The 15,452-nt window shown below is 37.1% G+C and overlaps 3 protein-coding genes across 4 annotated transcripts; 2 read left to right on the forward strand and 1 right to left on the reverse strand.

The window, feature by feature from the left end:
* Window positions 1-5,773: 5,773 nt before the first annotated feature.
* LOC106295991 lies at window positions 5,774-7,429 on the reverse strand. 2 transcript variants are annotated; one of them, XM_013732022.1, is made up of 4 exons: window positions 7,095-7,429; window positions 6,665-6,707; window positions 6,455-6,634; window positions 5,774-6,364 (listed from the first exon to the last, which is right to left on the reverse strand). In XM_013732022.1, the coding sequence occupies exons 1-4, from the start codon at window positions 7,173-7,175 to the stop codon at window positions 5,895-5,897; spliced, it is 774 nt and encodes a 257-aa protein (XP_013587476.1). In that variant the 5' UTR covers window positions 7,176-7,429; the 3' UTR covers window positions 5,774-5,894. The 2 variants fall into 2 exon arrangements, with proteins under 2 accessions (XP_013587476.1, XP_013587475.1); XM_013732021.1 differs by having other exon boundaries at window positions 6,455-6,707; window positions 7,095-7,428.
* A 276-nt stretch (window positions 7,430-7,705) lies between these two features.
* LOC106344475 (lateral signaling target protein 2 homolog) lies at window positions 7,706-10,834 on the forward strand. The gene is given in 11 exon segments (XM_013783848.1): window positions 7,706-8,004; window positions 8,007-8,424; window positions 8,457-8,562; window positions 8,668-8,799; window positions 8,898-9,029; window positions 9,174-9,239; window positions 9,331-9,441; window positions 9,650-9,742; window positions 9,852-9,885; window positions 9,961-10,028; window positions 10,506-10,834. Coding segments are annotated over 11 exon segments (1,317 nt in total). The 5' UTR covers window positions 7,706-7,925; the 3' UTR covers window positions 10,584-10,834.
* A 1,838-nt stretch (window positions 10,835-12,672) lies between these two features.
* On the forward strand, window positions 12,673-14,908 carry LOC106293230 (anther-specific proline-rich protein APG). The gene is made up of 5 exons (XM_013728885.1): window positions 12,673-13,569; window positions 13,714-13,862; window positions 13,958-14,191; window positions 14,280-14,526; window positions 14,611-14,908. Exons 1-5 carry the CDS (start codon window positions 12,735-12,737, stop codon window positions 14,799-14,801), a joined length of 1,656 nt encoding a protein of 551 aa, XP_013584339.1. The 5' UTR covers window positions 12,673-12,734; the 3' UTR covers window positions 14,802-14,908.
* The last annotated feature ends 544 nt before the right edge of the window (window positions 14,909-15,452 follow it).

The following is a 15,452-nucleotide window of genomic DNA, read 5'->3' on the forward strand; positions in this document are numbered from 1 at the left end:
TCCCAACTCGATTTGAAACCCTCAATCTATTAAAACCCCACAATATAACCCTAAAACAACAAATAACCGAATCGAGATGCAGAAAATATCAAACCCAGATGAAAACCGTAAATCAAAAAAAATTTCCAACTCGATTTGAAACCTTAAATCGATTTAAACCCCACCTTAGAACCCTAAAACTGACTAAATCAACATGCATCAACTCCAAATGCAAAAATATTTAGCTAAATAGCCCCGATTTACCTTCACCGTTTCACGATCGCCGAATCGCCTGTCGCCTTCGAGAGAGCTTTTTTTTTCGTGACGGAGAAAGAGAGTAAATGTTTTTTTCCACATGCGCAACACAACCCCCAGCCGGACCACTCCCGCCTCGCCACTTCCTTAAGGATTTGATCCTTAAACGCCTTAATTAAGGATCAATCATTCGGTTACAAATTTTTTTAATTATTATTTATATGTCATTTGCCTAAGTAATCGCGCTTTGGATTCATTACGAAACCGAGTTGCGGGTGCTCTTCCTTTATTTTGGGAAATAATTGCCTTACGCACTTACGCACTTACGCATAAGAATAGAACGATCACGTTTAGGTTTTGCAGATTCTTTTTCATTTAGGATTTTCTTCTGGAATGAATAAAATTATTATTATAGTATTAAAATTATATTTTTGATAAAAATTGAGTTAGAGTTAGTTGTAAAGAAAAGTGGGATGGTTAGTGTTTGGTACTGTTACAAAAAGGGTTAGTGTTTGGTATATATATAGTTGGTATGAAGGGGCAGGCAGATGTAGTAAGCTTAACTTCTCTACCAATGATGATTTGGTTGGCTAATATCTTCTCCGATTTCTCTTAATATTTGTTTTCTTTGTTTAGTTCCGCAATTCCTTCCTCTAATCTCCCTGACTCGTTTTTTTCTTATAGATTTTTAAAAAATGTAATCTCTATGTTTTTATTATAACTTCACCATATGTTTTTAGCACTTGTAAATGTAATATATTGTAATTAAAAAAGTGAGTGGTTAAAGGGGGAAATATTCTGAAATGTCATTGGATGATCTGTATTTATATTCAAAATTAATTTCGATTAAAATATAATTATACTCGAATGTTCATAGTGTTTTTATTCGAATGTTCATAGCTAAAAGCCAATAGACATCATTATCTAAACTATAATCCTTATTGCTGAAATACAACTGTTTTTTTGCTTAGCAAATAGGAGTATAGACTTTTTGATACAAGATGCTATTTTTTCTTTATAGAAAAAAAACTAACACATGATGCGCAATTGGATACTAATTATGATTCATGAAATGTAACAACGAAGTTAGCTACTGTCTGGTGTGATTATGATTACATGACGGGACATTTAGTAACTTTAGTTGGAGTTGGGCACGTCCCTTTGGACTCGCGTATGTTTCGTAATCCGAAATGGACTGAGGGAACATAAAAGAAAGCTGATGATTTGATAGTTAGGAATCGTGCCGTGACACTAGTTGACACGTTCTTGATCAGATTTGCCAAAATGTAATGATTATGGTTTGGATTTTATCATTCTTGCCTCTCTATCTCTTAATATACTATAAACTCTATCGTATGTTTGTATGGTTTTTAATTTGGCTATACAATAAACTCTCTCGTAGATAATTTGATGATTCAACGTTCGAAATAAAAGATACACACAAAAGACCTGCATTGCATATAGCAAGTAAACGAAAATTTAAAAGATGCTGAAAATTCTATAAATACAGCGTGTAGTAAATACTGTTAACTTATTTCAACACCGAGAACTGATCTAAATTTGATTTAATTCAATCCTAACACATTTCTAAAGAAAGTAGAAACACTAACCTTGATCAATGCTTGAATGCAATGCCACCAATTGATCTTCTCCTCTTTAACCTTTTCTTTGGTGATTTCCTTGATGGACAAGAAATCCCAAACCTTCCTTAATCTCTCATTTTGATAATCAGTATTGTTGTTTTGTGTTTTAGAGAGACTTTTTTTTTACTTACAAGTCAAACGATGTACGAGTCACTTTTATAATAATCAAAGAGATGTGTCTTAACCAACACAATTCTCGGACATAACACTTCGACGCAACACTTCATTATTTAAACCGCACAAGTGCTAAATAATGTATCATCATATATATTAAATATATGGTAATATATTCCATTATTATTACATTTTACATATACATATATATGACCATGAGATTAAGGACATTTATATACATAAGGTAAAGTATGAGGGTTATCAATACACCCGGATTTTAACTCATTAATCGAAACCAATCCATCACGGTATCACCTTTTATATTAGAGTCTAAAAACATTAATATGAACTTGAACTCTATATTAAACCAACAGATACATAGGTCACATAGAATATTAAATATTCTTACAAATATGTTCTGAAACAAACAAACAAACCGATTAACAATATAAACATTCGTGACATTTGTATTTTCCTGTTTTGATATTCACATTCAAAATTAGTGTAGATAGATCCACAATCAAAATTCAAACCCGTGACAATTAAAAAAAAGACAATAATAATAATCAAATATATAGCTTGTGATTGTTGGAACTCGTTTTTAACAAATTGGTGTAGACCATTTTCCGATGGGTTTTTCGACGGAGACGTCTGTCGGAAATACCGGAATTTGGGCACGATGTAATCGTCACCGTGAACACTATGAGTTAGTGTATTTGTTTGTCAAAATCGAAGTTGTTGTGAATGAGAAATGGAGGTCTAAAGTGTATGACTTGCAAAGTTTGTAAGTTTTGAATTTGGCTAAGTATATAAACTAGCAAATATACACTTTGGTTACTTGGGTTTGAATTATAAAATAAAATGGTTAGTTAGACTAAATGTCTAATAACTTATTTTAAAATCTTATTCATGAATAAAAAGAAATGTAAACCCATTTAAGAAAAATATCATTGGTGTTAGTCAAACATACAATATCTTCTTGAAAGCTAACGTTACCATATTGATTACAAAGGAATCAAATTTCCTTTATGTCTATTAAAGGCTGTGTACATTAGTGGCTCCATATTAAGTGCACGACGTGTTTCATCTTATTATAAAGGAAGAGAAACAATTGGTGTAGTCTCATTCTTTTACATAGAAAAATAATACAATCCTCCATATTTCTTTTATCTTTCTCTTTGATTTTCTTTTGAATCTGAGAGTATACACAAAACTAGTTTCGTCATAGAGTGACGCAAATCAGAAGATTTTTTGCACTTGTATCATGGGACTCATTACGTTATCGAACTGTCGCACTACGAGGCGTATTTTGAGTTAAAGAAAGAAATAATATCTCGACTCTGCAGTTGTATCATCATTTTTTTAATCTTTAATATAATCTTATCAATTCTATTCTTTACAATATTAAGTTTTTCCGTAATTTATATAATACGGTTTTATCGGTCTTAACACATGTAGGACCAAATATAACACAATAACAAATCAAATTAAACGTCAACTCAAACGCAATGACACAAGATATTAACTGGTCAACTGATACAATAAACTTACTTTACCACTAGAACGATATGGAATGATAATATCAATAACAAGGAAGCGTTTGATTGCTTGAAATGAAATATATATATATAAAAAAAAACTACGGAACATATTTTGAGTTAAGACTGGTAGGACCGTATTATATAAATTACGGAAAACTGAATATTGTAAAGAATAAAATTGATAAGATTATACCAAAAATTAATAAAATGATGATACAGCTGTAGAGTCGAGATATTATCTCTTTCTTTAACTCAAAATACGTCCCATAGTGCGACGGTTCGATAATGTAATGAGTCCCATGATATAACTACAAAAATCTTCTGATTTGCGTCACTCTATCAGAAACCTGACGAAACTAGTTTTGTGTATACTATCATACTCAAAAAATAAAAGAAGAGAAGACGCACAGAAAAATAAAGAATCAAATATTCAAGTGGGAGAAATGTATTTGCTATATTTGCTCGTATAAATGTTTCTGCAAAGAATGACTTAAGCTCCCTTTTGTAACCAACAAAACAGGTCCAACGTAAGCCATAAATGGAGCATTGAATCAAATCAAATGTCATAAAGAGAAATTGATTCTTTGTAACTATTTTGATAACGTGCATTCAAGAAAAAGATATTGTAAGTTTAACTAGGTTAAACAACAATAATCTTTTTAATGGGTTTAAATCTTTTATATTTAAATAAATATAAGATAATCATAAAATAAGTTATTAGACATAATGTCCAACTAACAAATTTTAATTTAACCCCAAATATATAAAGTGAGACATTTGCTAATTTCATATTTAGCCAAATTCAAAATTTTACAAGCTTTGTAAAACACTCTCGTTACACCTCCATTTCTTATTCAAAACAACTCCAATTTTGACCAACAAATACACTATCTCATAGTGCTCACGGTGACGATTACATCGTGCCCACGTTCCGGTTATTCCGACAGACGTCTCCATCGAAAAACCCATCGGAAAATTGGTCCACGCCACTTTGTCAAAAAACGAGTTCCAACAGTGATGAGTAGTGAGCTAATATGATTTTGTGTTCCTTGTAATGCTCTCAGTGGATTCCTGAGCTCAGGCATTAAGCTCCTGGTGTTCCTTTTATCCTCGTCGGCACACAACTCGGTGATCAAACTCTTTCCTTCTTTAAACTTAGCTTAGCTATTGTTTTAACTATATATGTTCTTTGATTTTTAAGTTATTCTTACATGATTTTGAATGGTCATGGGAGATTATTGATATTTTTTTGGTATTTACAGACCTTCGAGATGACAAACAATTCTTCATAGATCATCCTGGTGCAGTGCCAATTACTACACACCAGGTATTGTCTTCAGAACGCATAGTTCCACCATGAGTGCCATGTTCTTGTTGAAAACAAAAGGGTCTACATTGGGCAAGGATAGGAACTGAAGAAACTGATTGGATCTGCGATCTACATTGAATGTAATTCCAAGACACATCAGGTAGACATTATAAAACTGCTTGTCCTGGTTCCTATGTTTGCATAGACTCTGGTTATGAGACTGACGTTTTTTTGGGATTATGCAGAATGTGAAGGCAGTGTTTGATGCAGCCATAAAAGTGGTGCTTCAGCCACCAAAGCAGAAGAAGAAAAGAAACAAGAACCGTTGCGTGTTCTTGTGATAAATGAAAATCTCTAAAGACTAGGAGGTAAACGAAAGGAAGAAGAAGAAGATCTCGACTATTTAATTCGTCCCCACTTTAATATGACAATTCCAACGTGAAGGGAGACATTCCGAGTAGCTTTTTGTGTAGTTGCTAAAACAAATTGTGTTGTTGTGTCTTTTACTCTTTGCTGGTGAATCCTTTTGAGTTCATAGTGTGTTAAACTCGTGCCATGTAGATAAATCTCTCTCTCTCTCACGTTGTTGTATTGACATATTAATCTAATTTAATTTGCAAATTTTGCTTCTGTTTTTAAGCTGTTTGTCTTATGCCTCGTCACCCAAATGATATGATTTGAGAATCTTGATGTGAACATAGTTGTCATTTTCCTTATAAAAGTCATCTTCCTTATAAAAGTCATCTTCCTTAGAACACAAAACTTCCAACAATTGATTACTCTTCACGCACACTCAAGAAGAAAAGAGAAAAGCAACTGGACAACATCATAAACTCAATGATGTCAGGGGACTTATTGTAAACGGTTGTTGGAATCGTTTCTTCAAAGGTTGCCAGACTTTGAAAAAAGTAGAACAAGATTAGAGTCAAAAATAGGGGGATCATTCAAGTATTACTTATCTTTGTGGTTGTTACAATTCGTGGAACTGTACAAGTTAAGGCCTAGCTTAGCGCCTAGCCTAAGCTGAGAAAGAACAAAACAATTATCTGGGACCTAGAACAGGACTGTGTATGGCAATGAAAAAGTTCCTACTTCAGACAAAAACTGAGAACTAGGAAAACAGGACTCTCCCGACTTCTGCAAGTTCATGACCATGTCTTCATCCATAGTAGACTTGGTAGAACTATTCTCTTGCCGCCTTCCACTAAGAAGCCAGTCATCGCTGTTGCCATCATCTTCCTCAATGGAGAGACAAGGAAGAACCGGTTCATCAAACAGTGAACTGTACCGTGATTCTTTGCTAGTCTTATGTTTCTTTTTCTTCTTTGATTCAGAAAGAATTGCAGTCTCGACACTCTCGAGAGAAGCTGGAAGCAGATTCTCATCATGACCTGAGACAGAACTTGATATTTCAGTCCCTGAGGTGGAACAAACGAGATCCTCTTGAGGGACAACAAACTCAGCTTCCTTAGGCTTCTTGAAGACAAAACGTATCCGTAGAGGATTACCAGTTACAGGCGTAGCTGCAAATAATTAAATGAACAATCTTCATAAAATTACAATAGAAGTTTAAAAATGAAATTCATCTAGTTAAGATAAGAATAAACACAAACCTTTGATATTACTCTCAACAGAAGGAGAAGCTTCCCTTCTTCTCTTCTTACTACTTTGGCTACCATCAGACAGATATTTCTCATGTTCTTCTGTCAAACAACTCTTCTCAAGTTGTTCAGATTCATCAGACACTTGCTTGGTTGGTAGATACACATGTTCAATGGTTTTCTCATTCTTCTGTTTCTTATCTTTCTTTCTCTCCTTCTTCTCTTTAGGGTGCACCTTTTTTGAAGTGACTATTTGTCTCTCAATCTTTATAATCCATTAGAATAAAGGATTTAGACTATTGGGGAAGGATTATCGTTTAACAACCAGTACCCATATACGTGGGTACATCAACCAAGGAAACAATAAAACAATGTTAAGCGAGAGTCAGAACATATATATCTTACCTACAACACGTCTCTACGGTCGTTAACTATTATAATAGACAATACTAATCTATAGAAAAATCAATATGCTAATACAAATTTCACAGATCTATAAGCAACCAATCCAACAAATCAATAAAACCCTGCAAGTTAATCAAATCATATGCAACCTAGCCATATTATAAAAAGGATATATGCTATATTAAAACATGCCAATTCAAAATCTCCACGGTGCGAATCAATCACAAGAATTGAGTGCTCGACGAATCTTAGTCGATTCGACCAAGTTCTGACCGTTGGCCCAGTTCCTCGCATACACAGGCGGTGGTGATGTGAAATATCTCGACATCGTTTGTCTTTTTCTATCTAATCGGTTTCAACAGTAAAAAACGGACACGGACAAGGATACGGGCAGGACTAATACAACAACCTTAGATCCAGACAAGCCTACGGAACGTCTCTCTCTGTGGCGCGAAATCAATCGAAATCTAATCAAACGCTAATTTCTTTTTCTCGATTGGTATTGTCAAATCCAAAAACGGAGAGAGAGAGAGAGAGAGAGAGAGAGAAGAATAAACAATTGGTTGAGAAAATAATGGAGAGGGTGAGGTGTGTATTTAAAGACGCGTGAAACACTCAGATCCACCGACTTGGCCTACGTTTGGGAGAATAACTAATTAGAAAAAGGAAAACCCGTAATTGTCAAGTTCCCTTTTTTCTCTTTCGTCATTTATTATCTCCGTGTAACTCGGTCCGAGAATGGAACGTCATGTGAAACACCCATTTTACCCCCTTGCGTATCTTGTTATTGGGCTTAGTTCAGTTAAGAAAGCCCAATTGCATTTACTGGTCTCCTCCGTTCCTCGCACTTGTCTAGCACAGAAAGAAACAACTGGAATCATCTGTTGTGGGTGGGCGTATCCACCACGAGTTAAAATAAATCAACGGTGTATGGAGAGACCACGTGTACCATAGTGAAAACTTAACGTAGTTTTTGCGGCACGCACAATCTTTTCCCTCCACCAAATTCTCCGATCATCTTTCTCCCAGGCTTCGTCGTCTCTCCGATTAGCAAACGAACTCCAATCACGGATCAGCGATGCAACAGGGAGATCACAATTCCTATTATCACCACCAGTACCCTCACTTTCCAAACCCTTCCCCTAATCCTACAACTCCGCCGTCGGTGCTCCGGCAAATCTTTCTAGTAACACGTTCGCGTCAGCTCCACCGTTTACCGACGGTTACGGAACCGCCGATTACTCTAATTATCCCCAGAATTACTGGCAAAACACTGATCATCCACCGGCGTCATCTTACGGATCGTTCGATTCTACGTCCCCGTATCCACCGTACGATCAGCACCAGAGCTCTGGATACTCCCATGCGCCTCATCCTCCTCCTTCATCTGCTGCTGCCCCGTCGCCTTACTCATCATCCTCATTGTACTCTGCACCTCCTTCCTATGAGAAACCTGTGAATTACGGCCAGAGCAGATCGGATAACTATGGCGATGGCGTCTATTCTTACCAAGGTGGCAAAGTCGAGCCCTACGGGTCTCGCGGAACAGCCCCCAAATCATCTAGTTCCACATTTGAGCTTTGAGCTTTTGTGTTACTTAGAACTGTCCCTCTGAATTTTGCTACCAGATTGGTTTGGATGGCCTCCGTATGCTTGATCCAAGCACTAGCCGAACTTTGAGAATATATCCTCTTGAGAACATCACAAGATGCGAGGTAAGAGGAGATTAGCTAGCTTTTTTTCTTCTCTCCAAGGCCTTTTTGGTGTGTTGCTATTTGCATGAATGAGACGAGTCTTGTATCTATTTTTTTCCTATCCAGAAACTAGATTCTTCTATTTTGGCTTTTTGGTCTAAGACTTCGGTAGACATTGATGCTAAACGTATCAGACTGCAATCAAATAGTTACACCACCAACACACTTCTGGACACAGTGACAGCTGCAATGTTTCAGGTTCCTTAGCTAACGTTTTTGTGTCAATTAGGCCTAAGTTTTCAATTCCTTTATGCTTTCTTTTCATTAATCCAATATTTTATGATGGTATGTTTTAGGCTAAGGAGATTGGGGGAAGTAGCAGACCTCCTACCTCTGTAAAGCTGGTCGAACAATCTGCTGAGAAGAAGAAAGGATTGGGTGATTGGATTAACATTATAAAGCCTGTAAATGAGGAGAAAGATCATTGGGTATGATTCTTCGTTTATTTGGAACAAAAATATAAAACCGCTTCCTTGCTTAGCTGAGGTTTTTGTGGGAATAAAAATCTCATTATTATCTTTCGTGCTTAGCTATGGTTTTGTTGTTCTCACTCCATTTAAATCTGGCTTCAGGTTCCAGACGAAGCTGCTTCGAAGTGCACGTCATGTGGGTCAGATTTCGGTGCATTTATACGAAGGGTATTGTTTCTTCCTCCCTGATCTTCTAATCTAGGATTAAGTTCTCGACCATCCCGGGACTGACAAACCTTATGGACTATTGTTATTTCAGCACCACTGCCGGAACTGTGGTGATGTCTTCTGTGACAACTGCACGCAAGGTAGGATTGCTCTCACTGCCGATGAGAATGCTCCTCAAGTCCGTTTCTGCGACCGATGCATGGTATGCTCTGCTCATTGTTCCTTAGGTTGTGAAATAATGTTCCATGGCTTTCTGAGAATGCGTTGATGATGTAGCTTTAACATGGAGAACCTTGATTGTCTGTTCTAGTTAAAAGTAAATTTGTACCGGAACTTGTTAATGTCGGAGTAGGCTCTTTAAGTTTAAAAGTTATTGCTGCTTATATGATTCTGATTCTTGATGTGCAAAGGCAGAAGTGTCACAAAGGTTGAGTAATGCCAAGGAATCTGCTAGCAGGAACGTGAGTGTGCAGAGCCATGAAGACCTCGCTAGGAAGTTACAGGTGAGCTTATCTCTCCAGCTTCTTTACTAGGTTTAACGATTAGAAATTTGAACTGATATCCGGCACAAATTATACAATTGTTTTCTGATTGCGAATATGTTTGCCACAGGAGGAAATGCAGAAAAACCGAAAGTCTTCATCTGGTAATTATCTGTATTTAATATACTTCATGGTATTCATTTTATGATTACTGAGAATGATAGATATGGTTTCAACAGGTTCGAGGGAAGGATCTGGGAGGCGGATGAAGGACGTAGCTTGTCCAACGTGTACAGTGTACTTGGAGGTTAGATTCTTTGATAATCCATCTTCCTTTCTATGATTTTCTGGTTCTATATTTTCTAGAGCAAGGAAAACATGGCGGTCCTCATAGGCATAATCCCGTGTGTTGATGCGTATAATCATCTTGCAAACACTTTTACGATACAATAACTAGAGAAACATTGGGTAATATTATCATATGCATCTGTGAGATTTCTTCTTTTGACATAATAGTAGGCCTTACTTCTTACTCCTAGGATCCTTTATTTTATAAAGGTGAGTATAGAACTGCTACCCATGCGAGCTCTAGTATCAAATAGCTAGGTATGGTCGTCTAGTTTTAGAATGGATCATGGAGATTGTCGCTTAATCATCTGAACAGTTAGTTAAAGCAAGTGGATATAAGATTCGAGCCAGCTATTTGGAAATTTGAAGTTTACTATTTGTAGTGTCTCATGTTAACAAGTATGTGGTTGTGAGATCATTTCCATCTAAATTGCAGGTTCAGGTTCCAATCTCAGGATCCGAGACCATTGAGTGCGGTGTTTGCCAAAACCCTTTCATTGTTAGCGCGCATTGATCTTCCTACCCTCTTTTATTCTGCCTTGACATATACATTATTAATCAAACCTATGAGGTTTTGGGTCATTTGGTTATTGAATTGGGTTTGATCACACCAAAAATAAGTTGTTGGTCGTGTCTCATGTGGTGCTTCCCCTTTGTGTGTATATGAAAGTCTTTCGAGTGATGGGCTGATTGTCTGATTTACTGATCCAACCTTTAATGTATATGAAACATTTACATGCTCTGAGATATATAAGTTCTATATGATTTGATTGTTCGTGTAAAAGCTAGATACTAAGAAGAAGGGAGTTCTATGGCTGTATAACATTTATGTCTTAACGAGCTGATCTATAGTATAATGCGTATATTCTGTTATAAATTAGTGTAGATTGTACGAAACAGAAGTGTCCCCAGCCGCCAAAACCTCTATTCTTAGATCAATAGCTTCCCCGATGGTTTGGCTTCGTCACCGCCGGGGAGGCTCTTCCTCCTCGTCCTATTTCCTCTCATGTGTCTTATTTTCTCCTCTCCAGTGTCATCATCTTTTTCTGTCCTACGGTGTTGTTTCTTTGGATTAGGACATTGACGGTCTCGACGATACAACTTTTTGGCGTTCTTCGTTCAGGCTAGAGAAAGGAAGGTGTTTGTTTTCTTCATCGGTCCAGTCTCAAGTTGGTTGTTTCAACCTTTGCTCTCGTTCTGACGGAGATTTTGATAAGTGATTCGTCCGCGTTGGCATTTGTCCGGCCAGATCTGTGGCTGGTGTTTCCAGACCTCGTTCTGCTATCCCAGTTGTGAGTGGTGCATCATTCGGCTCCCATCAATGAAGTATTTTGGGTGGGAGTCTTGCTTGGTTCTGAGATTTGAGTCTTGTTATTTTCTAAGTATTTGGTGATCATCTGTTTTAGTTCTTGCTCTCTCTTTTGCAACGGAACCGTCTATGGTTAGTTTATTGATTCTAAAGTTTGGAATTCACTGGTTACAATTCCCGGTTTGCTTGTCCTTCGGATTCAGTTTGTTCTTGATTCTTGTCAGAAGAATTAGTCTTTGTTCCCTATTTTATGGTGGTTTCTATCTAGGCGTTTACTGGTTGTGTCATTTGTTGTTGTCGGACTTTACCGCATTTGGAGGTGTGATGAAGATCAATAGGTCATAACTTGCCATATTATGAGCCACAGGTTCATGATGATGGAAAGGTGGTCTCTCATTATTTGGAAGGAGGAAGATGCATCATGTGGCTTGTCGTGGGCATCAGTTGTCGATTACTCATCGTGAGAGAGGTGAAAAAGCAACTACGTTGTTCTTGCCTTGTGGGTAAGGCTCTCACATTTGTTTGAGATTAATTATAGATGTCTACTGGTGTTTTTTTTTGAGTTTTTATTGCTGGCGGGTTTGGCTCAGGTTGTAAAAATACTTTGATTATAAGTGTTAAAAAAAAGATGGAAACACGGTTGGATACGAGAATGAGAATACAGAATAGTGATGGTTTACTATAGTGATGATTTACTGAATATCAGGAAAGTTCGAAGTGTCGGAATGAGGAGCCTAATAAGAGCCTCAAATATGGAAGTGTCAGTTGACACGACAAATATGTTAAAAACAATAACTGTAAGCCAAGTGAAAGTGCCGTATTTGGTTTTAAAGGTTACCATTGAACTCACAGAACCCGGGTTCAATTCCTCCTGATGGTCTTTTATAATATTTTGACCCCTCAAAAAAGATTTCTTGGGTTCGCCTGACAATTTGTTTTTGGAAAAAATCTGAAGCCGGAGATCCTTCCTCAAGAGAGAGTTAAGACCATGATTAACCCGGAGTTTTTAAAGTGGGTTTTTAGCGGAAGTTAAAAAAATGTTTCTTAACTTCCGCTAAAAACCCCATCCTAAAAATCCCGAGTTAATCATGCTCTAAGTTCCAAGAAGTCACGAAAGATGCTTGAAAGAGAGTTAAGTTCCGACTAGAAACTGATCATATAAGGAATGTATCTCAAAATGTGTGATGAGAGAAGCCTCGAGACAAAACCAACTTCAACACGCCCACATAAATCGCATGCCCTAATCTACGTAATGCATATATATACACATACATGCACACATTTTGATATTCATATTGACATGACAGAAGAAATCGCTTGAATGGAAATATTGTTACTACTACTTGTAGTAAAAGCATGAAGCAATCTTCCATGGTCCATTCTTGTTCTTATTCGATAACATTTCGTTTTGTTTTCTTTTTCATATCCTTTTGTATCTACTTTTTGACGACGACCCATGCTCAAGTAGTCCACCGACGGCTCTGGCCGTGGCCAGCGGGACCTTGGCCGTCAAGGCCTTGGCCAACAAGGCCTTGGCCAACAAGGCCTTGGCCAACGAGACCTTGGCCGTTTCCATGGCCAATGGAACCTCCACAACCTGGCCCACCACCAAACCCATCACCAAAGCCTGGTCCAACACCTGGACCATCTCCAAACCCACCAATACCACCTAAGCCTCAACCAAAGCCACCGGCCCCTGGTCCATCTCCATGTCCACCAATACCACCTAAGCCTCAACCAAAGCCACCACCAAAGCCGCAACCAAAGCCACCACCGGCACCTACCCCGTCTCCATGCCCACCGCAACCACCAAAACCGCAACCAAAGCCACCACCAGCACCTGGTCCATCACCAAAGCCAGGTCCATCACCATCACCACCTAAGCCACCACCTAGTCCAGCTCCGAAACCTGTTCCACCACCTTCTCCATCGCCAAAACCTAGCCCACCCAAGCCACCTGCACCATCGCCAAAACCTAGCCCACCCAAGCCACCTGCCCCATCACCACCTAAGCCACAGAACAAAACCATACCGGCTGTGTTTTTCTTTGGTGATTCAATCTTTGACACAGGAAATAACAATAACCTAGACACAAAGCTAAAATGTAATTATCGTCCCTATGGTATGGATTTTCCTATGGGAGTCGCCACCGGTAGATTCAGCAACGGAAGGGTCGCTTCCGATTATATATGTTCGTACTCTCTTTCTCTCTGTCACATTCTCTTTGGGCCACAGTTTGGCCTAATGTGTGTTCTTCCCGTTTACATTTTACCTAAGCTCATTTGGATATTTCCTCTAATTAAGTATTTTTCTCCTTGTTTCGTGATTCCACTAGCCAAATATTTGGGAGTAAAAGAAATTGTACCGGCATATGTAGACAAGAAACTACAACAAAACAACGAACTACAACAAAGCGATCTACTTACGGGCGTATCTTTTGCTTCGGGTGGTGCTGGCTACCTTCCTCAAACATCTGAATCATGGGTAAAGATCAAATCCTAACACCCTAGATCATGTTTTTTTTTAAATGTTAAATCATTATTAATACACTGACTGATCATTTGATTTATTTAAATCAGAAAGTAACAACAATGTTGGACCAGTTGACATATTTCCAAGACTACAAGAAAAGAATGAAGAAGCTAGTAGGAAAAAAGAAGACTAAAAAGATTGTGAGCAAAGGAGCAGCCATTGTGGTCGCCGGAAGCAATGATCTGATTTATACATATTTTGGAAATGGTGCTCAACACCTCAAAAATGACGTCGACTCTTTTACCACTATGATGGCTGATTCTGCTGCCAGTTTCGTCTTGGTACGTGTTACTATCATCGATAAACTATATTTTCTTTTAAAATGTAAATGTTTCATCAAAAACGATATTAATCCAAATATTTGGGCAGCAACTGTATGGATATGGAGCAAGACGTATAGGAGTGATCGGAACACCACCGATTGGATGTACACCTTCACAGAGAGTTAAAAAGAAAAAAATATGTAATGAAGATCTAAATTATGCTGCTCAGCTTTTCAATTCTAAGCTCATAATTATTTTGGGTCAACTGTCCAAAACCCTACCAAATTCTACAATTGTTTACGGGGATATCTACTCTATCTTCAGCAAGATGCTAGAAAGCCCAGAAGACTATGGTAAATCTATTATTTTATTACTTCTGTTACTATTGTGAGAATTCATATATGTTACTTATAATATGAGAATTTGAATACATGCAGGGTTTGAGGAGATAAAGAAACCGTGTTGCAAAATAGGATTGACGAAAGGAGGTGTATTCTGCAAAGAGAGGACATCAAAAATATGTCCCAATACATCGTCTTATCTGTTTTGGGACGGTCTCCATCCCAGTCAGAGAGCTTATGAAATATCAAACAGAAAACTTGTAAAGAAATACATCCATTTTATCTGATTAACTAGTATTGATCCCCAATGCTATGCATGAGAATCTTTTTTCTGTTACAAAAAAAAATCAGTTTTATATATAACTAAAATTACACGTATAACTTTGATTTATTAGAGGGAGATGAATATACGTAAACAAACTATTAACACACATTTATCAGTGTTAAAAACACATTTATCATTCACTACAAAGAAAAGTTTGATTTCTGACCACCAAATCCGATAGAAATTGGTCAAAACAACGAGTTTTTGTCCGATCTCTGACCACTTAAAGTCGTCGGAAAAGCTCCGTCAGAAATTTATCTTGGTCAGAAAATTGTCAAATTTTTTTGACCAAAATAATGGTCATAAAAGTCGTCAGAAATTATCGTCGGTAAACGGTCAAAAATTTCTGACCATTTTCTAACGTATTACTGTCAGATTTAATCTACAAATATCTGACCACTTATTGACCTCTTTGTTATTAAAATTTTTGACGAATTTGTGATCATTTATTCTCGATGAAATTCTGACCATTTATAAAATTAATTAATTTAATTATTTATTAATCAATAAAATTGCAATTAAAATTTAAAAGACTAAATCAAATATATTTTAGACTTGAAACCTACTTAAACAATTAACATTAAAATAGTTTTAGCATGTTACAAAAAAAAAA

Source organism: Brassica oleracea, chromosome C5 (genome assembly GCF_000695525.1).
Source record: "Brassica oleracea var. oleracea cultivar TO1000 chromosome C5, BOL, whole genome shotgun sequence".
In the NCBI taxonomy this organism is placed as follows: domain Eukaryota; kingdom Viridiplantae; phylum Streptophyta; class Magnoliopsida; order Brassicales; family Brassicaceae; genus Brassica; species Brassica oleracea.